The 26968-nt window shown below is 42.5% G+C and overlaps 1 protein-coding gene across 1 annotated transcript in view; it reads left to right on the top strand.

Moving 5' to 3' along the window:
• NFKB1 (nuclear factor kappa B subunit 1) overlaps positions 1–26968 on the top strand; it is a 140868-nt gene that overhangs the window by 53273 nt on the left and 60627 nt on the right. The window contains exons 3-5 of the mRNA XM_075860621.1: positions 5694–5775; positions 20907–20947; positions 22643–22741. Coding sequence (XP_075716736.1) covers positions 5694–5775; positions 20907–20947; positions 22643–22741 — 222 coding nt within the window. The remainder of the gene's footprint in view (positions 1–5693; positions 5776–20906; positions 20948–22642; positions 22742–26968) is intronic.

Here is a 26968-nt window from a genome sequence, read left to right as displayed (position 1 = left end):
TGGTAGGGCGTTTAGGGAGGAAGTTATCTAAAAATGAAACCTAAACCATTAGACCACACAGCAAAAAACAATAATACATATGTAATATGCACCTGACAGGAATTTATATGCAGTCAAACCACAAACATGATTGTGGATTACATCATTTCAAAAAAATCATTTTAAAAGGCCGGTTCCATCCAATTTATATAAATGTATATAACATGGGGTATGTATGAAGGCAAGACTTATCTCAGACTACAATTTACCCTTACGTCCCATAGACGGGAAGCAGTTGTCTATTGATACTAGTCGATATGACAACCCCTGTAGTTGCGCTAGCAGCGACTAGTCAATTGCTAGCGTAATTACTTTGAAAAGTAATTTTATTAAATATATCAGATATATAACCATCCTAAATAGTTTAGAAGTGAAAACAAGTGTGTTCATGACAGATCTTATTATTATTTTCTTCATTTTCCTGAAAAAAGTGTGGTTAAAAGTCACCAGTAGATACTTTAGACTTCCTGAAGAGTGGTTCTCTCATCAGAATTAGCTTATGCCCCCCAGGTCACGCTCCCGGCACAGCCAGGCATTTTCCCTGCAGAGGCCACTGCAGGAGATATGTAGTATTAGGCTGGGTTCACACAACCTATTTTCAGACGTAATGGAGGCGTTTTACGCCTCGAATTACTTCTGAAAAAACGGCTCCAATACGTCGGCAAACATCTGCCCATTACTTTCAATGGGCTTTACGATGTATTGTGCCGACGACCTGTCATTTTACGCGTCGCTGTCAAAAGACGGCGCGTAAAATTACAGCCTCATTAAAAGAAGTGCAGGACACTTCTTGGGACGTAATTGGAGCAGTTTTTCATTGATTCCAATGAAGAACAGCTCCAAATTACGCCCGTAAAAGACGCCCCGCAAAACGCGAGTACATGCAATTACGTCTGAAATTCAGGAGCTGTTTTCTCCTGAAAACAGCTCCGTAATTTCAGACGTAATTGCAGTTATCGTGTGCACATACCCTTACATGAACAGTTGTCCTTATAATACAGAGACGTTTCTAGTTCAGAGCGGTTCTGGCCCTAATAGGACATTTGGACAGGGTTAGTCTACATGAGACAACCCCATTACGTTTCTGTATGTGTTTGTCATAAAGTGACCTGTTTACTCATGTGATGACTTACAGAAGTTGGTGGATTCCTACAATATAGCTGCTTAGATGTTGTGCTTTAGGCTGGGTTCACACGAGCACATTAACATCCGTAATGGACGGACGTATTTCGGCCGGAAGTCCCGGACCGAACTCAGTGCAGGGAGCCGGGCTTCTAGCATCATAGTTATGTACTATGCTAGGAGTCTCTGCCTCTCCGTGGAACTACTGTCCCGTACTGAAAACATGATTACAGTACGGGACAGTTGTCCTGCAGAGAGGCAGGGACTCCTAGCATCGTACATAACTATGATGCTAGGAGCCCGGCTCCCTGCAGTGTGTTCAGTCCGGGACTTTCGGCCGAAATACGTCCGTCCATTACGGACGTTAATGTGCTTGTGTGAACCCAGCCTTAGAGGGAAAAAAAAATCTCCTTGCCAGTGCACAGCCGCTTAGCCCCTTCCGCCGTAGATGTATGGCAGATGTGTGTCACAACAATATGGCACAGCTGACTCCTGACCGTTTAACCACTCAGATGCCACTGTCAGTAGTGACCTCTGCATCTGAGCAGTTAGACAGAGGGAGCGATCTCCCTCTGTCCCCCTAATTTGCAGGTTGCCAATTGTCTGCCATGGCCGCCGGAGGCCTAGTAAAGGCCTCTAGGTCTGTTTTCTGTGGTAGAGAACAGAAAAAGTCCCCTATGGAGACTAAAATAAAAAGTAAAAAAATTTCAATTTTTCTTTACAAATATATAATTACAAAATATGTGCCCCAAAATGGTACCAATAATAACTACAGCTAGCCCCGCAAAAAACTAGCACGCATACCACTCTAACAACGGAAAAGTTAAAAAGATAGGGGTCTCAGAATATAGAGAAATGAAACAAATGTTTTTTTTAACAAATTGTTTTATTTTGTAAAAGTAGTAAAGCAAAAAAAAAGAAATTATAATCGTACTGAGAAACAGAATAAAGGTAATATTTATTTTTTATCACACGGCATAAAGTCAAAACCCAAAAAACAATGGAGGATTTTTTTTTTCTTCAGTACAATGCATTAAATGGTGCCATGAATATCTACAACTCATCCCGCAAAAAAACAAGCTCTTATACGGCTATTTCGACAGAAGAATAAAAAAGTTATGGCTCTTGAAAGTCGGCGAGGAAAAAACAAAACTTGGCCTGGTCCTTAAAGGGAACCTGCCATCAGAAAATTGCATACCAAACAGGCCCCAGCGTTTGGTAGGTGATCAATAACCCTTTCCCCATATACCTATTTCATGCTGAAATTCCGAGTAGTTTTTAAAAAATTACGTTCTTCGTTCTATGCAAATTAGCTGCAAGTGCCACTCGGGTGAGCCGTTCCACTTCAAGTGCTCCTCTTTTCGCTGGCAAACATGCCCCCTCCTCTGACTGTCGTCGCCAGTCTATGGAGATGTCACAGTACTATTTAGCCTAATGGTGCTCCCCTCCCTCTAACTACGGTGATGGCTAGAGCAGAGAGTTTACTGCCCGCTAAGGAGAAGTATGGAGTGGGCTCCATACTCAGCAGGTGTCGGCTGTATGTTACTTCGCTGTAACAGTCGGGATCAAGAGACAACTTCGATCCTGCTCGTTTTACACTTAGGCTGGATTCACACGAGCATGTTACGTCCGTAATGGACGGACTATTTCGGCCGCAAGTCCCGGACCAAACACACTGCAGGGAGCTGGGCTCCTAGCATCATAGTTATGTACGACGCTAGGAGTCCCTGCCTCGCTGCCGGACAAATGTCCCGTAATGAAAACATGAGTTCGGTCCGGGAATTACTGCCGAAATACGTCCGTCCATTACGGACGTAATGTGCTCGTGTGAACCCAGCCTTAGATGCTGCGGTCAACAGCGACCGATGAATCTAAGCCGTTAGAAAGAAGGTTGTCCCCTCCATCATATCATCGTGCTAATGCCTGTCATGGCAGCCTTCTTTGTCAGACCTGGGGGCCTGGGAGAGCAGTAAAAGCACAAAATACTCCAATGCATAAGTATTGCAGTGTATTTTACCAGCAATCCAACAATTAGTTAAACTACCCTAGTGGGACTAAAAAAAAATAATGCAAAATTAGTAAAATAAGGTTTTTAAAATAAGAACAAACTATTAACACCAGAACTGCTCTTTTCTTTCTCCCCTCCCCTCAAAATGTTTAATAAAATGTGAACGCTGTAAAGGCAAAAAACAATGGAGGAATCGCTGTATTTTTTTCCATTCCACCCCACAAATTTTTTTTGATCAGTTTGTCAGTACATTATATCGTAAAGGGGCCATTAAAACTACTACAACTCGTCCCGCAAAAAACAAGCCCTCATACCGCTGTAGCGAAGAAAAAACATTATGGCTCTTAGAATGCAGGAAAGAAAAAAAGAAAATGCAGAAACAAAAATGGCTGGAAGAGTTAAAGGCTATGGAAACCTTTGTTGCCTTTTGTTTTTTAAATTGAACTAAATGTATGTATTTCGTGATACTATTTACTTTTGTAATAAACTTAAACCAAAAATTGTGCTCCATTTTATTGCTGCCGATTCTATACAGCCTCTGTACATTGAAGCTGCAGAACGCCGCTGTCAGCCGAATCCATCAGTGAGCAGGTCTGACATTTCTACTGATAGCGGCTCCTGTGTGCTGCTGACAACTTATCTAAGCCTATGGCCGAATTCAGACGACCGTAGTATACGTCCGTGTGACGGCCGTTAAAACAACGGCCGTCACACGGACGCATGTATTTCAATGGGGCCGTTTCAGTGGACCGTGTGAAGGGTCCGTTGTAAAATAGAACGTCCTATTTTCTTCAGTTTTCACAGATTCCTCGATAAACTCAAGTCTATGGGGATCTGTGGAAACGGGACCTGCACGGGTGCAACCCGGACGTGAAAAACTTTAGTTTTTCACGTCCGAGTTTGCACTCGTTCGTGTGAATCTGGTCTAACACTGATAAAATCAAAGTTGATCAACTTTGGCCTTATTTACACAAGTGAGTCCGATTTGCGTCCACAAAAATCTGACCATTTTTCATCCATATAAATGTACGTGTTGCGTCCATTTTCTTGTCCATATTTCTTCTTTGCAACACTTCCTGGTTTCACAGTTTTTTTTTTATGCATCGCTTAACAACAGATGTTGCCCGTGTGCTGTCCGTTTTTTTTGACGCACCCATTAACCTCAATGGGTGAGTGGTCCGCAAAAACGGACCACAACAGGGCATGATGTGAGTTTCTCCCAACGGACACACACGATGTGTAAATAGCTCCATTGACTTGTATGGGTCAGTGTGCTGTCCATTGTTAAAACGGAGTGCAAACGGATGACAAATCCGTGCGTGTGAATAAGCTTTAGGCTGGGTTCACACGACCTATTTTCAGGCGTAAACGAGGCGTATTATGCCTCGATTTACGCCTGAAAATACGGCTCCAATACGTCTGCAAACATCTGCCCATTCATTTGAATGGGTTTGCCGACGTACTGTGCCGACGACCTGTAATTTACGCGTCGTCGTTTGACAGCTGTAAAATGACTGCCTCGTCAAAGAAGTGCAGGACACTTCTTTGGACGTAATTTGAGCCGTTTTTCAATGAAGAACAGCTCTAAATTACGGCCGTCAATGACGCCTCGCAAAATGCGAGGACGAGCAACTATGTCTGCAATTACGGAGCTGTTTTCTCCTGAAAACAGCTCCGTAATTTCAGGCGTAAAGGTCGATATCGTGTGCACATACCCTTAGGCTTAATTGGGGTGTCAGATGCACACAGGAGTCGCTGTCAGCCAAGCTGTCAGACCAGCTCACTGATGTTTCAAGGGATAACCACTTTAAAGGGTTATACCCGAATAACCCTTTAAAGCGGTTATCCCTTGAAACACATGTAACACCTATTCACAGAGTAGGTGATATATGTATAATCACAGGGGTCCCATTACTGGAGGTCCCCTGTCCGTCCAGTGTGGTGAGGAGGAATTGTGGATTTGGAAGCCCAGTTCTAATTATCGATAATAGTCCTAGCAGTGATGCCCCTAGCGATTATACATTTATAAATGTGTTTCGTGGGATAACCCCTTTAATAATTGGGTGAATTGCACATCTCTGATACGAAACTTAAAAGGACCTGTCACTAGGTGATATAAGCTAAACTGGTTTACTAACCGGAATAGCGTTGTCTCCCTGATTCCAATGCGTTTTTTCTTTTTTTCCGTGACTCCCCCCTTGTTCCAGATATATGTCCCACTATTGACTTGGCTCCCTCTATGCTTATTTGCCGTAGTCAGCCAACAAGGCGTGAACTAACCTCAAGCTGCCACGTGCTGATTGATCAGTATTAGAGGCAGGGATGCTAGCTCCACCCCGTTGACTAACTACAGCAAATTAGTTTATAGGGAGCCAACACAAGACTGGGCTAGGTCAGTTAATCAGTTCAACTTATATGATTTAGTGACAGACCCTCTTTTAACTGAAACAAGTAAATCAATATAGAACTTCAATAGAAGTGGCAACTGCTATTTTCTAAATGTTCTTCTATCTCTTCTGTGCAGATGCTAGATGCCTACTTCACAACAAACTCTGCCTATTTATGTGAGGAACAAATCAGACCGCATGATATGCCACATAGAAATGGTAAGCAAATTAGAGGTATTATAGTATATAAAACCGTATCTGAAAATCTCTTTCACTATATATTGTTGCAGAGGGACCTGTTTATTTTTGCCCTTCATATCAAGGTATGAACGTGCCAAGTCAAATAGAATCTTTAAAATTGAAGACAAAATTTTTTAGTTAGTACAAACTTTTTAACAGTTTGTACTAACTAATTCTAACCGCTAATACTACTGTACTGAAAAATATGCTTCTTACAATAACATTATGGGACATACCTACAGAAACGGGGGATAAAAAATGCAGTCAATAGTCCATAACGGCTAGAAACAGATTAAGAATAGTGAGTTGTCATTACTGAAAATGGTATAGGAAATATTGGTTAACAATATTCTAAGGGCTCATACATATGCAAAGCTGTGCATAGACTCAGCGATACAAATGATTCCCTCTAGATCTCTATTACACACCCATAAGCACTCTATGTGCTACTGTATGACGCCACCATTTTTTTCTGAGGTACACGAAGACACAGTGTTGGCCCATACAGGCTATGGGTGTCATATTACAGAATCATAATATGGTAATATGCCTGGAGCTGCAATCACACTGGCATTTAGGAAACCAGTTTGAAGATCTATTACATCACATTACGTAGCTGTAAATGCTTACTTATCAGTCTCTAATATATAACTTTAATTTATATTGAATTTTACATACAGGGAATACCTGTTATGCAATTTACTACAGACATTAAGGAATAGACAGTAACTGCACTTTCATCAAACTTTTGATGTCATAGAGACATATCAGGCGTTGGATCGGTGGGGGTCCGGGTGCTGAGACCCACACTGTCACTGAAACGAAGGTGCAAAAGCGCTCAGCTGAGCGCTATGCACCTTCGGCTGTGATCAGCCCTCCTTGTTAAGCTGTAGATGGCCCACATACTTCTAAATCCGTCTCCTCAAGATAAGAGTCTATCAGCTCACTGAAGGATCAGGTTACAGCTGCCCATAGATGTCTATAGAAAGGAGAGGAGGGAGCTCCGGCTCCTCCTGCTCTATAACATGCTGCTGACAGATCAGTTGTAACAAGTTCCCTTTTAATTGTTATCCCATGTGATTGGCATAAGGAGGTCACCTGCTGAGCTGTACAGATATATTGCCTGATCATTCTTGCTTAAGATAAGTGTTATTTTTCAAGCAGTAATTGTAGAAGCCGAGAAAGTTAATAGTGTAGTTATAGGGTATAGCACCTTTTTGTGGAATTGTCATTTGGCAGGCGGAACTAAGCCATATACATTCAGTTATCTTTTACACTAAAGGCCCCATTACACGGGCCAATAATCGGCTGTACGAGCATTCTTATGAACGCTCGTTCCCGATTATTGGTCCGTGTAAAGAGGGCAGTGATCAGCCGACAAACGAGCAAATGCTCGTTTATCGGCTGATGACATCTTTTATGCAGCCTGTAAAATCATTGTTGTCGGCATCACATCCCCCTTGTGATTGACCATTTCTAGTATACGCCATCAATGTATGATCATCGGGTGTCCCACCTACAGGCCCCCCCTCCCAGCAAAACCAAGGGGCAGCAGTGCTTGGTGGAGTGCCGCAGGCCCTACCCTGCAGTTATCAACACTGTGACATCCATACGACTGTGGCTGTGCCTGGTACTGCAGTTCAGACCATTCAAGGCTGAGCTGCATATAGCTCGAGGGCAGAATATTCTGACCAGTTGTTGAACGAGTATTTGGGTAAGGCAAATTGTTGCTGATGCAGCAGCAATGGTTGAATCTCCCAATTGAACTTGAAGAGGTAAGACAGGGGATAAGAGATATGGCAAGTGATAAGGCTCCAGGCCCTGATGAGTTGACAATAGAGGTGTATAGGGAATATGAGGACCCATTGTTGGAACAACTACTTGGGGTTCTAAGTCAGTCCTTAGCTAATGGTCAATTACCTGATGTATGAAGCTAGTATTGGGCTAATTCAAGAAGTGGATAAGATCTACTGTATCCTGCATCAGATAGGCCCATATCGCTGATTAACTCTGATGTTAAGGTTCTGTCAAAAATACTTGCTAATGAACTTTCTAGGGTAATTGGAACATTCATAGGGGAAAATCAATGTGGATTTATGCCCCATAAGTCAACACAAGACAATATTGCAAGAGTGCATGCTAATATTCAGGTGGGTAGATTGGGTGGTCGACCCCTCCATTCTCTCCTTGGATGCTGTTAAAGTGTTTGACAGTGTGGAGTGGCGATACCTGTGGGGAATCTTAAAGAAGTATGGTTTGGGGGAGAACTTTCTAAAGAGGGGGAGATTGCTATATCCAAAACCTTGTGCTCAGATTTGCATAAATGGGAAATTGTCACAATTTTTAAAATTGGGAAGGTGCAATAGACTGGGTTGTTCCACCCCCCCCCCCCCCACGCTTTGCTTTAGCCATTGAATTAGTAGTGATCAAAATTAGTAAAAGCTCTGAGATTGAGGGGAAGTGAGGACAAAATAGCATTGTATGCCGATGACCTCCTCCTGTTTTTGGGGGAGAGTTCGGGGATAGTAATGGAAGAAAGGGCTTGGAGATAAATTGGGTGAAATCGGTTTCACTTCCTCTTGACTTAAGTCTAAGTTTAGATACAGAATTGCAACAGGTAGCACCAAGAGGTTCTCGTAAATATTTGTGGGTGAATCTTTCGGCTCACCACGGGTTGTACACGAATTTGAACATCACCCCTCTGCTGGAAAGGATCAAAAGCAAAATTGGTACATGGAACAGACCTCCACGTTCAAAGGCAGATAGAATTGGGCCAATAAAGATTTTATTGCTGCCACAAATCATGTATATTCTCAACAACTCCCCAGTGTCGATTGGGGATAAAATATTAAAAAAAATAGATAGATTACTGAATGAGTTGATATGGAACAGGAAGAGGGTTTATATTAAGTTGGAAATCATGACACTCCCAGAAGAAAAGGGGGGATTGGCTATACCATACTTGTTTCATTACTTTCTGCCTGCACATTTGTCTTACTAATAAAATGGAAAAATATAGATTTTTTGAATGCACAAGTTATAGCACAGCATGGAGTGGCACAAAGTATTTTTGATGTTATAGAAATGAAGTCAAGTAAAATGGCTCCTAAAAATTCACTGATGGGATCATTGGAGAGGGTTTGGAATCATACTAAAAAGATAGTTGGAGCAGTAGGACCCTTGGATATTACACTGATATTTTTTAATGATTCTCTTCCAGAGGTAGTTAAAGAGGCTCTGTCACCAGATTATCAAATCCTTATCTCCTATTGCATGTGATCGGCGCTGCAATGTAGATAACAGTAACGTGTTTTTGTTTTTTTAAACGATCATTTTTGGCCAAATTATGAGCAATTTTATATTTATGCAAATGAGCCTTTCTAATGGACAACTGGGCGTGTTTTCTCTTATTTCCAACTGGGCGTGTATTGTGTTTGTAACATCTGGGCGTGTTTACTTGTTTTACTAGCTGGGCGTTGTGAATAGAACTGTTTGTCAGCATCATACACTTCTATTCACAACGCCCATAAAAAAATTGCTCAGAATTGGCCAAAAATGATCGTTTTTAAAAAAAAACAAAAAACGTTACTGTTATCTACATTGCAGCTCCGATCACATGCAATAGGAGATAGGGATTTGATAATCTGGTGACAGAGCCTCTTTAAAGTGCCGGATCCAGCTTATTGAATCGCCAAAAGTTTAACATTAATAGTACAATTTTGTGAGGGAGGTGTATTAAAAAGGCATGAGGTCTTAAAAAAAGAAAGCGCGGTGGTAGCCACGAGAGAGAAAGATAAATTAAAGTTAATAGTTTCAAGCACTATTTCACAAATAGTGGGTATGCAAGGAAATATAAAGGGTAAAATTTTAAGCATTTCTAAGGTGGCCAAAAAAATGGTAATTTATACAAAAAAGAGGTGAGAGGGAATTATTGGATGTAAAGGAGGATATATGAAATATATCAGTCGAGCAATAATTTGCTCAGAGTTAATGGGCACAAGGTGACACAATTTTTGATAAATCATTGGTTATACTATTCAGTACGTTTGTTATATAGGATTGGCTGTAGGGAAAGCGGAGCCTGTAATAGATCTTTAAAGAGGCTCTGTCACCAGATTATAAGTGCCCTATCTCCTACATAATCTGATCGGCGCTGTAATGTAGATAACAGCAGTGTTTTTTATTTTGAAAAACTATGATTTTTGACCAAGTTATGAACAATTTTAGATTTATGCTAATTACTTTCTTAATGCCCAACTGGGCGTTTTTAACTTTTGACCAAGTGGGCGTTGTAAAGAGAAGTGTACGACGCTGACCAATCAGTGACCAATCAGTGTCATACACTTTTCCCGATTCATGTCCATTTGTACTCAGCACAGCGTGATCTTGCTGTGCTGTCACATACACCCCCATTAACTTTACTGAAGTGTCTTGAGAGTGAATAGACATCACTTCCAGCCAGGACGCGATGTCTATTCACACTCCCGACACTTCGGTAAAGTCTGCTATCAGCATGCTGTCATTCACAGTGTGATCTTGCGAGATCACGCTGTGCAGCGATTAAGTCCCACACAAACTTTACCGAAGTGTCAGGAGTGTAAATAGACATCGCGTCCTGGCTGGGGGTGATGTCTATTCACTCTCAAGACACTTCAGTAAAGTTAATGTGGGTGTATGTGACAGTAATTAGCATAAAGCTAAAATTGCTCATAACTTGGTCAGAAATGATCGTTTTTCAAAATAAAAACACTGTTATCTACATTACAGCGCCGATCACATTATGTAGGAGATAGGGCACTTATAATGGGGTGACAGAGCCTCTTTAAGGGAATAAGGTGAATTGGAACACAATTGGTTCAGGCAGGGCTTAATAGGTGCACAAAGATGGCAGACCTGGGGGGGCCTTCATTAGGCCCCCAGGCAGCCATAGCAACCATCTGATGAGCTGTTAGAGGCGGTCGCCCCCCTCTTTCTAACGATTTAAATTCTGTGGTCGCTCAAGTGCAATGCCGCTCGTTACTCTGAAGTGTCGGCTGTAACAAACAGCCGACACCGGCATCGTATGGAGCGGGTTCACTCCGTGAGCCTGTTCCATACTTCCCCTACCCGACTTTGGCGTATGGATAAGACAAATGTCGGGAAGGGGTTAAGGTCTTTTCAGGCCCGGTCATTAAGGGGTTAAACAACGGTGGAAAACGTAAACAATTTGCACCGGATCGGTCACCATTGAAATCAATGTTGATGCAAACGGAAACCTATGGTTTCAGTTTGGGTTCTGTTCATGGGTTCCCCTAACGGAAAGCTCTGACGGAACCAATGGAGTCCCGACGCAGATGTGAACGAAGCCTAAAGATGCTCTGTCACCAGATTATAAGTGTCCTGTCTCCTACATAATCTGATTGGCGCTGTAATGTAGATAACAATAGTGGTTTTTATTTTGAAAAACGATCAGTTATGCACAATTTTAGATTTATGCTAATTAGTTTCTTAGTAGACAACTGGGTGTGTTTTTACTTTTTACCAACTGGGCGTTGTACAGAGGAGTGTATGACGCTGACCAATCAGTGACCAATCAGCGTCAGACACTTCTCATTGTTCCAGCCCATTGTTACAGTGTGATTGTGCAGTGAAAGAAGCTGGGCTGGAAAAATGAGAAGTGTATGACGCTGATTGGTCACTGATTGGTCACTGATTTGTCAGCCTCATACACTCCTCTGTACAACGCAGAGTAGGTCATTAAGAAAGTCATTAGCATAAATCTAAAATTGCTCATAACTTGCTCAAAAATTATCGTTTTTCAAAATAAGGGTATGTTCACACGCACTAATTACGGACGTAATTCGGGCGTTTTTGCCCCGAATTACGTCCAAAAAATGCGCCTCGATAGCGTTGACAAACATCTGCCCATTGAAAGCAATGGGCTGACGTTTGTCTGTTCACACGAGGCGTATATTTACGCGCCGCTGTCAAATGACGGCGCGTAAATAGACGCCCGCATCAAAGAAGTGACCTGTCACTTCTTGGGGCGTAATTGGAGCCGTTATTCATTGACTCCAATGAATAGCAGCGCCAATTACGTCCGTAACTGACGCGGCGTTCAAGCGCCTGCACATGCCATTACGGCTGAAATTACGGGGATGTTTCCTCCTGAAAACATCCCCGTAATTTCGGCCGTTACGGACGCTGCCGTGTGAACATACCCTAAAAACCACTATTGTTATCTACATTACAGCGACGATCATATTATGTGGGAGATGGGGCACTTATAATCTGGTGACAGAGCCTCTTTAAGGGTATGTTCACACGTAGTGTTTTCAGGCGTATTTACGCCTCGAAAAATGCCTGAAAAAACGGAAGCTGAATGCCTACAAACATCTGACCATTGAAATCAATTGGAAAAACAGCATTTAGTTCATATGGGGCGTCTTTTTACGCCTCTGTTTTAAAAAACGGAGGTTAAAAAGAGGCTCCGTAAAAAGAAGTAGCATGTCACTTCTTGAGGCGTATTTTGGAGCTGATTTTCCATTGAACACTATGAAAAACGCCTAAAAAAAACGAGTTTTTTGCAGGCGGAAAATCTGCCTCAAAATTCTGTTTGGAAGTTTGAGGCAGAGTTTCCTCTGCCTGCACGCCGATTTTCGCTGCATTTTTCGCCCATGGCCATTGAGCGCCGCGGGCATTGAACGCTGCGAAATACGCTTTCTCTGCCTCCTATTGATGTCAATGGGAGGTCAGAGGCGTAAACGCCCGAAGATAGGGCATGTCCCTTCTTTTTCCCGCGAGCCGCTTTCTCCGCTCGCGGGAAAAAAACGCCTGCGCCTCCCATTGAAAACAATGGGAGGCATTTTCGGACGTTTTTTTGGCGCGTTTTCCAACGCGATTTCCGCGACAAAAAACTCGTCAATAAACGCAAAAGAAACTTCATTTTCAGCTTCAAAAACGCCTGAAAATCAGAGGCTGTTTTCTCTGAAAACAGCTCCGTATTTACAGACGTTTTTGAGTTTGTGTGTGCACATACCCTCACAGTGAATACATTGAGGAGCGGTTCAAATATAGGAGTACCAACTGATTCATGCATAAGTGGATTGGGCTTTACTATTAGGGTATGTTCACACGAGGGCGTCCGTTACTGCTGAAATTCCGGGGATGTTTCAGCCTGAAAACATCCCCGTAATTTCAGCCGTTCCGGCATGTGCAGGCGCTTGAACGCCGCGTCAATTACAGCCGTAATTAACGCTGCTATTCATTGGAGTCAATGAATAACGGCTCCAATTACGGCCAAAGAAGTGACAGGTCACTTCTTTGACGCGGGCGTCTATTTACGCGCCGTCATTTGACAGCGGCGCGTAAATATACGCCTCGTGTGAACAGACAAACGTCTGCCCATTGCTTTCAATGGGCAGATGTTTGTCAGCGCTATTGAGGCGCTATTTTCAGACGTAATTCGGGGCAAAAACGCCCGAATTACGTCCGTAAATAGGCCGTGTGAACATACCCTTAGATAGGAGAAAAAAGAAGAATGGGGAGGAGGCTTTGTTTTTTGGGGGGATTTTTTTCCACTGTGTTTTTTTTTTGGGGATCCTTATGGTGGGTTGGGTTATCTGGGAGAGGGGTGGGTTGGGTGGAGGGTCTTAATGAATTGTGTTTTTGTTTGGTATTTTGTATAATGTATGTGACATTTTTCAAATAAAAACAAAAAACCAGGCTGAGCTGCAGTGAAAGGCCCCTTTTTTTTTTTGCTGATCGGTGAGATTGCTGGAGGTTCAGACCAGACTGATAATACGATGATGGCCTAGCCTAAAAATAGGCCATCTATGTAAAATCCTAAAGCACCCCTTTAATTCGAGAGATTAGAAATTTTAGATTATTTTTTATTTTTTTCTCAAAGATCCGACATAAGGTTTTTTTTTATAATTATGGTCAATGGGTGATGAATTTAATGTAGCAGAGTGATGTTAATTCAATCAATTTGGATCAGTTGCAGAGCCACATTGTGAGATAAAAATATGACTAGCTCTAGTTAGGAAGTTATTTTTGGCAGTCAAGCAGATAATTTTCTGGGCAATATTTAGTGTCTAGGTCTAGGCAAACAAACTACGGAAGCTTTAGGCTGGGTTCACACGACCTATTTTCAGACGTAAACGAGGCGTATTATGCCTCGTTTTACGTCTGAAAATAGGGCTACAATACGTCGGCAAACATCTGCCCATTCATTTGAATGGGTTTGCCGACGTACTGTGCAGACAACCTGTCATTTACGCGTCGTCGTTTGACAGCTGTCAAACGACGACGCGTAAAAATACAGCCTCTGCAAAGAAGTGCAGGACACTTCTTTCAGTCGTAATTTGAGCCGTTCTTCATTGAACTCAATGAAGAGCAGCTCAAGATTTACGGCTGTCAGAGAAGCCTCGCAAAATGCGAGGAGGAGCATTTACGTCTGAAACGAGGCAGCGGTTTTCTCCTGAAAACAGTCTGTCTTTTCAGATGTAAAAGCCTCTCACCGTGTGCACATACCCTTAATGTTTTGCATCTACTAAATCGCATCACTAATTCTTCAGAGATGCTTATTGAATAAAACTTGAAATATATATACATATACATACACATATATTTACTAGTCCTTCTCAATGAATTAGAATATCATCAAAAAGTAAATTTATTTCAATAATTCAATTCAAAATGTGAAAGTCATATATAATATAGATTCATTACACACAGAGTGATCTATTTCCAGGATTTTTTTCTTTTAATGTTGATGATTATGGTAACTGTTAATGAAAACCCAACATTTTGTGTCTCAGAAAATTAGAATATTATATAAGCCCAATTTCAAAAATGATTTTTAATACCGAAATGTTGTCCTACTGAAAAGTATGTACAGTATATGCCCTCAATACTTGGTCGGGGCTCCTTTTGCATGAATTACTGCATCAATGCGGCGTGGCATGGAGGCGATCAGCTTGTGGCACTGCTGAGGTGTTATCAATGCGGCGTGGCATAGATGTGATCAGCTTGTGGCACTGCTGAGGTGTTATGGAAGTCCAGGTTGCTTTGATAGCGGCCTTCAGCTCGTCTGCAATGTTGGGTCTCTCATCTTCCTCTTGACAATACCCTATAGATTCTCTATGGGGTTTAGGTCAGGCGAGTTTGCTGGCCAATCAAGCACAGTGATACTGAGGTTATTAAACCAGGTATTGGTACTTTTGGCAGTGTGGGCAGGTGCCAAGTCCTGCTGGAAAATGAAATCAGCATCTCCATAAAGCTTGTCAGCAGAGGGAAGCATGAAGTGCTCGAAAATTTTCTGCTAGACGGCTGCGCTGACTCTGGACTCAAAAAACACCTATTCCGCTATAGTTTCTTGGGTTTAGTTTTTACAGCATTCATCGTGCGGTAAAAAAAGACATGGTAACTTTATTATAACGTTTGATACGATTATGGTGATACCAAATTTATATATATTTTTTAATGTTTTACCACTTTTACAACGAAAAAAACGTAATTGTTTAAAAAAAAATGTGTTCTGTCGCCACTTTCTCAGAGCCATATTATTATTATAAGGGCTTATTTTTTTGCAGGGCGAGCTGTAGTTTTTATTGGTACGATTTTGGGGTACATACAACTTTTGATCACTTTTATTCCATTTCTTTGCGAGCTGAAAACAGCAATTCTTGCTTTTTGAAATTTTGTCTTTACAGCGTTCACCGTGTGGTTAAACAACGTTATATTGTAACAGACTTTTACTGAGGCGGTGATACCAGTTAGGTTATTTTTTATTTTTTTAACATTACTTTAGGGAAAAATTGGGAAAGTTTTTTTTTTTTTTTAACCTCTAAAAGTGGTTTCAATTGGCTTTTTTTCAGTTTTTTTTTTATAACAACCAGCGATTGTTGGATCGCTTGCGCTATATACCGCAATACTAATGTAGTGCAGTATTTCGTGATTATGACAGACTCCTATTAAACACTGCCTCTGGCAGGGCTTATCCCCTTCAGGACCAGACTCATTTTTGTTTTTATGCTTTTGTTTTTTCCTCCCCGTCTACAAAAAGTCATAACTCTTTTTTATTTTTTCATTTACACAGCCATACAGTATGAGGGCTTAATTTTTACGACACAAGTTGTACTTTCTAATGGTACTATTTAATATTATGTGCGATGTACTGGGAACCATGTACTGGTGTTCACTGTACGGGGAAAATGACACATTACCTTTTTTCTGCTGGTCAGTACGATCACGGTGATAGCAAATTTATATAGTTTTTGTTATGTTTTAGTACCTTAAACATTTAAAAGTTTGAAAAAAACGGAAAAAAATTTGCATTGCCATATTGTGACCCCCCCCCATAACTTTTCTATATTTTTGTGTGCAGAGCTGTGTAAGGCGTCTTTTTGTACGTAGAAACATGTAGTTTTTATTTATACAATTTGGGGGAATTTCTGGAAAGGGGGGTGATTTATGAATTTTTATATTTTTTGAAAAACTTTTTTCATTTTTTTCTTAACTTTTATTTAGCCCCCCCCCCTAGGGGGCTTGAACCTGCGATCATTAGATCGCTTATGCCATATACTGCAATATCACAATATTGCAGTCTATATCAAAATTAGTGCATTGCTATTGAGACCTGCCACAGGCCAATAGCTATCTTCCTATAGCAGGGCTGGGAGCATTCACAAGGCTCGCAGCTGCTATTGGAGTACATTGGCTCCTGCAATCTCGCTGCACGGGAGCCGGTGATTGGCCCTGAAGTGAAAGGGGTAGTAAAAACCCCTCAGATGCCGGTGGTCACATCTGACACTGGCATCTGAGGAGTTAAATGCTTGCGATCAGAAATGTTTCTGATCGCAAGCATTGCCGCTGGGTCCCTGCTGTGTAACACAGCAGAGACCCGGTGGCTATGGCACCCCCGCTCTGCCTCTGAGCGGGCGCCATCTTTAAATACCCTTTTCTGACGTAAATAGGCATATTAGCGACGGGAAAGGGTTAATAGGAGCACAAAGATGGCAGACCTGGGGGCCTTCATTAGTTCCCCAGGCTGCCATGTCAACCATCAGCACCCCGTGATCGGGTTGCGATGGGGTGTCGGAGAGGGCCCACCCCCTTTTTCTTACGGCTTAGATACTATTGACCGCCGCATCTAAGGTGTTAGAACGGGCGGAATCAAAATGATCTTTGATCCCGTCTGTTGCCGTAATGTGTCAGTTGAAACATACAGCCGACATCCGCTCAGTATGGAGTGCGCTCAGCCCTTGAGCCCGCTCCATATAACCCTTTAACGGCTGTCACTTACAGTTACGTGACCTTGCGTTAAGGGGTTAAAAATGTTGCATTGTTTTGTGTTACAGCTCCTATACAGACCTATATGTTTCAATAGTGACGGACTACAAACAAACCCTGTGTAGTCTGATACTGCAGTCATACTAAGGCCTCGTTCACATCTGCGTAGGGGTCCCGTTCTGACATTCCGTCGGAGCTTTCCGTCAGAACGGGACCCTGAACAGACACAAACTGACACAAATGGAAACCAGAGGTTTCCGTTTCCATCACCATTGATTTCAATGGTGACGGATCAGGTGCCCATGGTTTCCATTTGTCTCTGTTGTGCACCGGACCCGTTATTTTGCCGGAAGCGCACCTTCCACAGTCCGCCCGCTCACTAAAGTTTAAAGCCAATGCACTGTCATGGGCGGCGGGCGGATGCAGTGGAGTCGTAGCACCAGAGGGGGATTGCTGTGTGGAGGTGTATACAAGGAGAGGGGGGCTGTGTGGCAGCATATTCAAGGGGAGGGGGGATTTCTGTGTGGCAGCATATTCAAGGGGAGAGGGGATTGCTGTGTGGCAGTATATACAAGAGGAGGGGGATCGCTGTGTGGCAGTATAAACAAAGGGAGGGGGGATCGCTGTGTGGCAGTATATACAAGGGCAGGGGGGATCGCTGTGTGGCAGTATATACAAGAGGAGGGGGATTGCTGTGTGGCAGTATGTACAAGGGGAGGGGGGATTGCTGTGTGGCAGTATGTACAAGGGGAGGGGGGATTGCTGTGTGGCAGTATATACAAGGGGAGGGAGATTGCTGTGTGGCAGCATATACAAGGGGAGGGGGATTTCTGTGTGGCAGCATATTCAAGGGGAGAGGGGATTGCTGTGTGGCAGTATATAAAAGAGGAGGGGGATCGGTGTGGCAGTATATACAAGGGGAGGGCGGATCGCTGTGTGGCAGTATATACAAGGGGAGGGGGGATTACTGTGTGGCAGTATATACAAGGGCAGGGGGGATCGCTGTGTGGCAGTATGTACAAGAGGAGGGGGATTGCTGTGTGGCGGTATATACAAGGGGAGGGGGGATTGCTGTGTGGCAGTATATACAAGGGGAGGGGGATTGCTGTGTGGCAGTATATACAAGGGATGGGGGATTGCTGTATGGCAGTATTTACAAGTTGAGGGGGGATTGCTGTGTGGCAGTATATACAAGGGGAGGGGGAATTGCTGTGTGGCAGTATATACAAGGGGAGGGGGGATTGCTGTGTGGCAGTATATACAAGGGGAGGGAGGATTGCTGTGGCAGTATATACAAGGGGGCTGTATGGCATTATCTACAGGGGGGCTGTATGGCACTATCTACAGGGGGGCTGTGTGGCAATATCTACAGGGGGTATGTGTAACAATTTTTACAAGGGGGTCTGTGTGGCAATATCTACAGGGGGGTCTGTGTGGCACTATCTACAGGGGGGCTGTGTGTGATGCTACCTACAGGAGGGCTGTGTGTGGCAGTATCTACAGGGAGGGGGTGTGACTCTATCTACAGGGGGGTCTGAGTGGCACTATCTACAGGGGGGCTGTGTGTGATGCTACCTACAGGAGGGCTGTGTGTGGCAGTATCTACAGGGAGGGGGTGTGACTCTATCTACAGGGGGGTCTGTGTGATGCTATCTACAGGGACAGTGGTGTAAGAGAGGGATTCTTTCATTGATGCCTATAATTGGTGTTTATAACTGTCTATTTTACTGGTGGACTTATAATATTATAGTATTTAAAAAGGTAATTAAAACGAATTTAAAATAATTTTTCTTCTCTTATTTAGTACGCTATAGTAGCGTTTACTGGGGGTATTACTTTTGGTTATCAGATCGCCCACCATTGATGGAGACTTTCCCTGCTCCCTAACTGCCCCGCTCTGGAGCTGCCAAGAATTAGAGGGAACTTTGCCCACTAGGCCGCTCCGCCGTAGCAAAGAGGCGGCTGGTCAACACACAGTACGGGATACAGGAGATAGGAAGCAGGGCACGGAAACACTGGGAGCAGAAAAACGCAAAAGGGACCATTTTCAATACAGACATGGGAAAAGTACAAACAACGCTCAGGCAAGGAGTGGGAGGGCGGAGCCCTTTTTATGGTCCTTGGTGCACTAGGGAACTTTTAGGGAGTGCGCGCGCTGGCCCTTTAAGCCCGGGACGAGCGCGCGCACCCCATCGCATAGACCAGGAAGGGAAGTTGCGGTTGCGGCCGTTCGCAGAGGGTGAGCGGCAGCGGTACGTGACCGCAGCCATAACATATTTTACAAAATACAGTGACAGATGTATAGCAATATAATGGCAGGATCAGTCAGATTTTGTAGCAATAGTGGTAACATTGATCTAGTAAACGCATGATTTATAATAGGAGCCCATAGAGGTTATCACTCCCCTTTCCAAGTTGCAAATCATCCTACTTGTGCAGTAATATGGAATATAAATGTTAATGGCACGCTGCCAGAATGATAACTATGGTATGGACTCCTTTAGTCTATAAAGTGATTCGTCATTCTTTATGCCCCTAATATGGGTTTACGTTGAGGTGACGTGGATTTGTCTGAGAATGTAGAACAAAAATGACACATCTGCATAAATTGAACCATGCATAAAAGTATAATGCAATGTAACTATCTCATAAATGTAACTGTCATATTGTTTAAATTCCAAGGCTGACATACGAGATAACAAAACCAACTTGTACTTTGTAGGTTCTGGTTGCCAGATAGCAGTCATCAAGTTAGGCTTGGTTCACATCCGCGTCGGGACTCCGTTCATGGGTTTCATCGGAGCTTTCCGTCAGGGGAACCCATGTGCAGAATCCAAACTGAAATAAACAGAAATCATAGGTTTTTGTTTGCATCACCATTGATTTCAATGGTGACAGATCCGGTGCAAATGGTTTTCGTTTGTCACCGTTGTGTAAGGGTTCGGCTGTTTTGACCAAATCAATACCGTAGTCGACTGCGCAATTCATTCCGTCAAAACAACAGAACCCTTACACAATGTTGATAAATGGAAACCATTTGCACTGGATCCGTCACCATTGAAATAAATGGTGATGCAAACGGAAAGCTATGGATTCCGTTTGTTTCAGTTTGTATTCCGTTCATGGGTTCCCCTGACGGAAAGGTGCGACGGAACCCATGAACGGAGTCCCGACGTAGATGTGAACGAAGCCTTAGTCAGTGTTTGCATTTAGTGTTCACTTGCTCAAAAGTCTATGATGTTTTAGAATTTCAGTTAAAGGGGTTGTCCGCTATCAAAGATTCCTTTGCATTAGAAGTATCCCCCAACAATAAACTGCTAGGAACCAAAGCGATCGGCTGTAATCTGCTGGAGAATCTGATTGCAAGTGTCCAATTCCCTACAGCACTACCGCAGGGGAAACAAAGCATTATGTAGTGCCCATTAAAATGAATGTACTGTCTGTGAACCTGTCAGGACCTCCAGAGCAAGAGGCATTCTTTGTAGCTGCTCTCCACTCTTTCTAATAGATGAGGGTCCTAAACCTGGGAAACCCCCCCCCCCTCTAATAATTTAGATATCCCCATAGAGTATTTGAAGTTTTCTAATCCAGACCACCCAATTAAGGCCTGTATATATGAAACCATTATTATACAGATCAGAACAATGTAAGTGTTTGTAGCGATCCTTTCCCCATGTCAGTGAGACAAATGATCAATGATAAAGTGTCCAGTATGAAAACATTCACTTACTTCATGGATAATGCAAATAATTGTAAGCATATACAATCCAATGTTATTAGTATTTATACCAAGGAGCTTGGTATCCCTCTGAATGTTCTCCTTTTTTTTCTTTAAGTTGATGGACCATATCTTGAAATTGTAGAGCAACCTAAACAGGTAAAGAAATAACCAGTTTTGTGTTCTTTAATTTTACCTACACTGTTTTTATGCTGTAGTGTTTTGTTTATGGCTTGGTTATCTGTCTTCATAGCAATAATATACTGCAGTTAGCATAGTATTCGATTGTGTTATCATACAGATATAACTTGTGGAGTATTATGCTAGATTCTAAAAGCATTCCAATCAATGGCCTAGCTATCGAATTTAAAGGGGTAGCAACAGAGCCCCAATGCCTTAGAGGGTCATAAGTAATCCTCACACATACAAGGAGGGGGACATAAGTTGTGATGAAATATTATGTATTAAGAGCAGGAGAAATGTAGCAGATGTCACTGTTACTATTATGTTAATAGGAATATATTTCCTAATTTGACACTAGTGCTGGACCCGAATATATAATGTCGAGTGTTGCTGAGGAATGTAACTATAGATGGCACAGGTGACATGGCCTAAGCTTTGCGCTTGTGTTAAGATCTTCTTCTGTTACAAGTATTACCAATGCAGAGTTGTGTCATCTTTTGATACATGTCACCAGCACTCCTGGACACTGGCAATCTAGAGTGGAAGATGAAGCAAAGCATGCATTTCTAAGGCCTGATTTTACAGGCAAGTTTTACACGCTCAGCAGTGGATATAAAAGAGAGGAGACATATTAGTCTTTCCTTTATACTTTTCCTTCTTTTTTGGATCCACTCCTGTGTTCGGCTCAAAAAACTACCTTAACAGCTACATGTGTGATCCCAGCCTTAGGCCCCATTCACATTGCCTTTGTGCTATCCGCCGGGCGTATACTTTTTTAAATACTAAAAAAAGTATTGAAACGTATAGCTCAGCATATACATAGACTATGATGGGTCAAACGTAAACCAAAATAGCATCCGTTTGGTCTATGTTTATCATGGTTTACGTTGGGATACTGTTTTTTGAAAGTACTGAAAAGCGTAGTCTGCTACGCTATTCTGTATTTTAAAAAAAACGTATACGCAAAGTAACGTTTTTTTAGCATTGATCTCAATGGACGACGTATGCAAACGTAATGCTATACGTTTGTTTCAGTTTACATAGACTAAATCTATCTATTTTTTTTCTATCAGTGTTCACTTTAAAAAAAAAAAAAACGTATACATTTTTTTAGGTAAAAGACAGACAGAAACTTATACCGACATATGAGTATACGCTAAACGTACACGCTATAAAAAACACAGACGTGAACAGAAAATGGTACACGTTTGTATATGTTTTCAATAGTCCACGTTTTTATAAAAAAACGTATACGCCCGGCGGATAGCACAAACACGATGTGTATGAAGCCTTAGGCCTCATGCACACGACCGTAAAAACACCCGTTATTGCGGGTCGTAATTACGACCCGCAATAACGGGCCCATAGACTTCTGGGGGTTTTCTCACGGGAAGGTGCCCGTGCCGTTTAAAAATAGAACATGTTCTATTTTTTTATTTTACGGGCCGTGCTGCTATACTTTATAATGGGAGCACGGCTCGGAAAAGCGGCCGGCTGCCCGTGGTCGGCCGTGCCCGGCTGTGCTCGTAATTACGAGTTGTAATTACGAGCACGGTCGTGTGCATGAGGCCTAAGACAGTATTTTTAAATTCATGAGCTCGACAAAAAAAACAAAATATACTTTCAATTTTTTTTTATTGTATGTATATTCTATTTGTACTATCTTTGCAGAGAGGTTTTCGCTTTCGATACGTGTGTGAAGGACCTTCACATGGTGGCCTTCCAGGAGCATCTAGTGAGAAAAACAAGAAATCCTATCCACAAATTAAGGTTAGATTTATATGGATAGACTTCAATGAATTAAAGTGAAGATATACAACATAGATACATACACAGATAAATGGCAATAGTTTGTAGAGTAAGGCAGCGACATCGTCATTTTGTATTGTATAGCACCCTACGCTTTTAAGTACCTTAAAAAAAATGATCCAGATGTAAAACAAAAGTCAATTTGACACTGGTATGGCATAGACCTTTCTCATGAACGTTTATTGGTACTGTACAAAATATGCTTGGATAGTTTTTTTGTTTTATTTCCAGGCATATACCGCCAATAGTATTGACAAACTTTTTGCAAACCTAGCTTAAAGAGAACCTTTCACTTCCCCATACATGTGCAGCTGAGTGCAGCATGTAATGGGGAGGGCTGCACAAACTCTGGGGCACTTTACATTTTTTTTCTACCTCCCTCCGTTATTTAGATATCGGTGCTGTTCTATTTGGCTCCCGATATTTAACCCCTTAGTGACCACTAATACGCCTTTTTACGTCGGTCACTAATGGGCTTTAGGCTAGGCTGACGCCTTTTCACGTCAGCCTAGTCTAAGTCCTGCACGGGTTTCCCGTGCAGGCAGGAGCCGGGGATCTGCTGTCTGATGACAGCTGAGCTCCTGCTCCAACGCCCGCGATCGAAGTTTACTTCGATCGCGGCCGTTTAACCCGTTAAATGCCGCCGTCAATAGCGACCGCGGCATTTAACTTTGTTTACAGAGGGAGTGAGCTCCCTCTGTCACCCATCGGCGGCCCGCGAATGCAATCGCGGGTCTCCGATGGGGTGTCATGGCAGCCGGGGGCCTGATAAAAGCCCCCAGGTCTGCCCTGGACATTACACTGACAGGCAATAATGCTCTGGTATACGAAGTATACCAGAGCATTATAGCAGCGATCGGAATATCGCACAGTAAAGTCCCCTAGTGGGACTAATAAAATAAGTCACCAATTTGAAATAAAGATTATTAATAAAAAGTACAGTAAAAAATAAATCCATTTTTTTCCATAAAATGTGGTTTTATTTAGTAAAAGTGTAAAAAAAAACAAAAAACAAGTACACATATGTGGTATCGCCGCGACCGTAATGACTCCATTAATAAAGTTAATATGTAATTTAAACCGAAAAGTGAACACCGTAAAAAAAAAACGCAAAAAACCATGGCGAAATTGCAATTTTTTTCCATTGCCCCCCAAAAAAGTCATAATAAAAATGAATCAATAAGTCCCATGCACCCCAAAACAGTACCATTCAAAACTACGTCTTGTCCCGCAGAAAACAAGCCCAAAAAATCACTACGTTGATGGAAAAATAAAAAAATTACGGCTCTTGGAAAGCGATGATGCAAAAACAAATAATTTTAGTTCAAAAGTGTTTTTATTGTGCAAAAGTCGTAAAACATAAAAAAAACTCTACATATGTGGTATCGCCGTAATCGTACCGACCCATAGAATAAAGGTAACGTTATTTACGTCGCATAGTGAACGGCGTCAATTTAAAAACGCATAGAACAATGGCGTAATTTCAGGTTTTTTTTATAATCCCCCCCAAAAAGGTTAATAAAAGTTAATATAAAAATTATATGTACCCAAAAATGGTGCTATTAAAAAGCACAACTAATCCCGCAAAAAACAAGTCCTCATACAGCTATGTAGACGAAAAAATAAAAAAGTTATAGCTCTTTGAATGCGACTATAGAAAAACGAATAAAATAGCTTGGTCATTAGGGCCTAAAATGGGCTGGTCACTAAGGGGTTAAATAACTCCCTGAATAGTCAACGGGGCGTGTACTGGCAAGGGGGCGTGTTACTTTGGCTGTGACACTGTCCAATCAGATATGGACAGTGCCACAGCATGAGAGAGTGTGCGATTGCAGTCTTTTCATCCGAACTGGCAAGGGGCGTGTCACTGCTACGGACAGTGTAAGAGCTGGGGAGAGGAGAGCCCTCTCTCTTCTCCAGCTCTTGCGAGAGATCAGTCTTGTATTGTCTGCCGAACTGGCAAGGGGGCATGTCATCAGATCTCTCCCAAGAGCTGAAGAGATGAGAGAGCGCTCTCCTCTCCAGCTCACACTGTCCGTAGCACTGACACGCCCCCTTGCCTGTTCGGATGAAAAGACTGCAATCGCATACTCTCTCATGCTGTGGCACTGTCCATATCTGATTCGACAGTGTCACAGCCATAGTAACACGCCCCCTTGCCAGTATACGCCCTGTTGACTGTTCAGGGGGTTTTTTAAATATCGCGCGCCAAATATAACGGCACCGATATCTAAATAACGGAGGTAGGTAGAATTTTTTTTTAGAGTGCACCAGGGTTTATGCAGCCCTCCCCATTACACGCTGCACATGTATGGGGAGCTGAAAGGTTCTCTTTAACTCATACCGCTCAAAGCTGGATTGCTACTATGCCAACAGTAGAGCAGGAGAAAGATAACATATCACTTCATTCCCCATCTTCTGCACTATTAATCAGATTTTTGAAAAAATAAATTTAAGAGGTGAACCACATTACTAAAAAATCTATATAAGCATAAATAAATAAATATATATATATACACACACACACACACACACACACACACATTCCAATTAACATGTTGTCAGTAATTATATAGTAAATGTTCTAAACCAGTTTTTAATCTATGCTTTAGTTCATACAGTGGCCAAAAGTATGTGTACATCTGACCATCACACCTATATGAGCTTCCTGGACATCCTATTCCAAAATCATGGGCGTTAATATGAAGTTGAGCCCCTTTTTTGTAGCTATAACAGCATCCACTCTTCTGGGAACACTTTCCACAAGATTTTGGAGTGTTTGGGAATTATTGCCCATTCAGCCAAAAGAGCATTTGTGAGGTTGTAACAGGGGGCAACAAGAACAAACAACCACATGTTTTTTGCTTTGAAGATGTACACCCTTTACTTAACGTTGTCTCAAACAATTCACAGAAAACAGGTTAATTCTTTCTTGCAGTACACAATGCTTGAAGGCTACAATTCTTGATGGTGTCAGAATAAACAAAAAACTATTCCTCAAAACTGTTAGGCAGGAGGAAGTTTGTAACGATTGGTTCTTTAATAATCACAGAGTAATTTCCATAGATTTATTAAAGTAGATTCTGGGGTTACTCAACCTCCGCAGGAGTTCCCATCAAGTCTGATTGCGCCAAAATGACGGGGGGAAGCATGTCTCATATTTGGTGGAGTTGTCCCTCCTTACGGAGTTTCTGGGAGGCGGTTCTCCAAATTATATTAGATGTCACTGGGGTCTCGGTCCCTAGCTCACCCAAGGCGGCCCTTCTATTCATGTTCCCTATGCCATTACCCATTTACAAACGCTCTACTTAGACACCTCCTCCAAGCTGCCAAATCAGTTATTCCCCATAGGTGGCGAACGGCGGTCACTCCACAGCTGGATGAGTGGTTCTAGGAGGTTGCCTTACTGCAGCGAATGGAGCACCTTCTGGCTCATTCTGCGGCTGCTTCTACCAGATACAAGGACACTTGGTCTCCATGGCTTGTGTTCCTTTCTTCCTCCACCTACCGGAATGCGGTGACTTGAGATGCACTGCATATCCTCTCCCATGGGACTTCCTCGGGGCGGGGACTACATACAGATGTGTGTGGGTTTGCTTGCTCCAATCATGTCTTTGCAAGGTGCATAGCTGCTTCTTATTTACTCATGATAATCCGGAATCGGAGTCCAGCTTCACCATGAACCCCCCCCCCCCCCGCCACTTGTCTCTTCTTTGCCCTTGTTTGTTTCCCATTATATCTTCTCCTTCTCCTTCCCTTCTTGTGTCTGTCTTAAGTGGTCATCGGCTTCCTGTGATTGCGCTCGCTCACTATTGCCATTGCGTTTTAGGACGTATGAGAAGCTGAACTGTTGTACTCTTATTTTCTTTCTTAAGCAATACTCCTTTCTCATATGCTTCCTTAGACTCCTATGGTACTTTGCGCTTTCTATAGGATGTGATGTTCACCCTCATGTTTGGGCTGTGCCCTCATCTGTCATGTTCTCTCTATTGTGGGGACACATTTTCCCTAACTGTGTTTGTACCTGTTTGTATTAAAACCAATAAAAAACTGAATATGAGGTAATTCTCTGCCAGCGCCTACCCCGCCTATGCACCAGCACAGAGATGCATCAGTCACTTAGTATTGGGAATGTCCTGAGTCTCCGTGAGTCCTTGTGGCCATTACACCACTACCTTTTACGTATCC

Source organism: Rhinoderma darwinii, chromosome 1 (genome assembly GCF_050947455.1).
Source record: "Rhinoderma darwinii isolate aRhiDar2 chromosome 1, aRhiDar2.hap1, whole genome shotgun sequence".
Taxonomy (NCBI): Eukaryota; Metazoa; Chordata; class Amphibia; order Anura; family Rhinodermatidae; genus Rhinoderma; species Rhinoderma darwinii.
The sequence above is the reverse complement of the archived record's forward strand: the minus strand, read 5'-3'. Positions and strand labels throughout refer to the sequence as shown.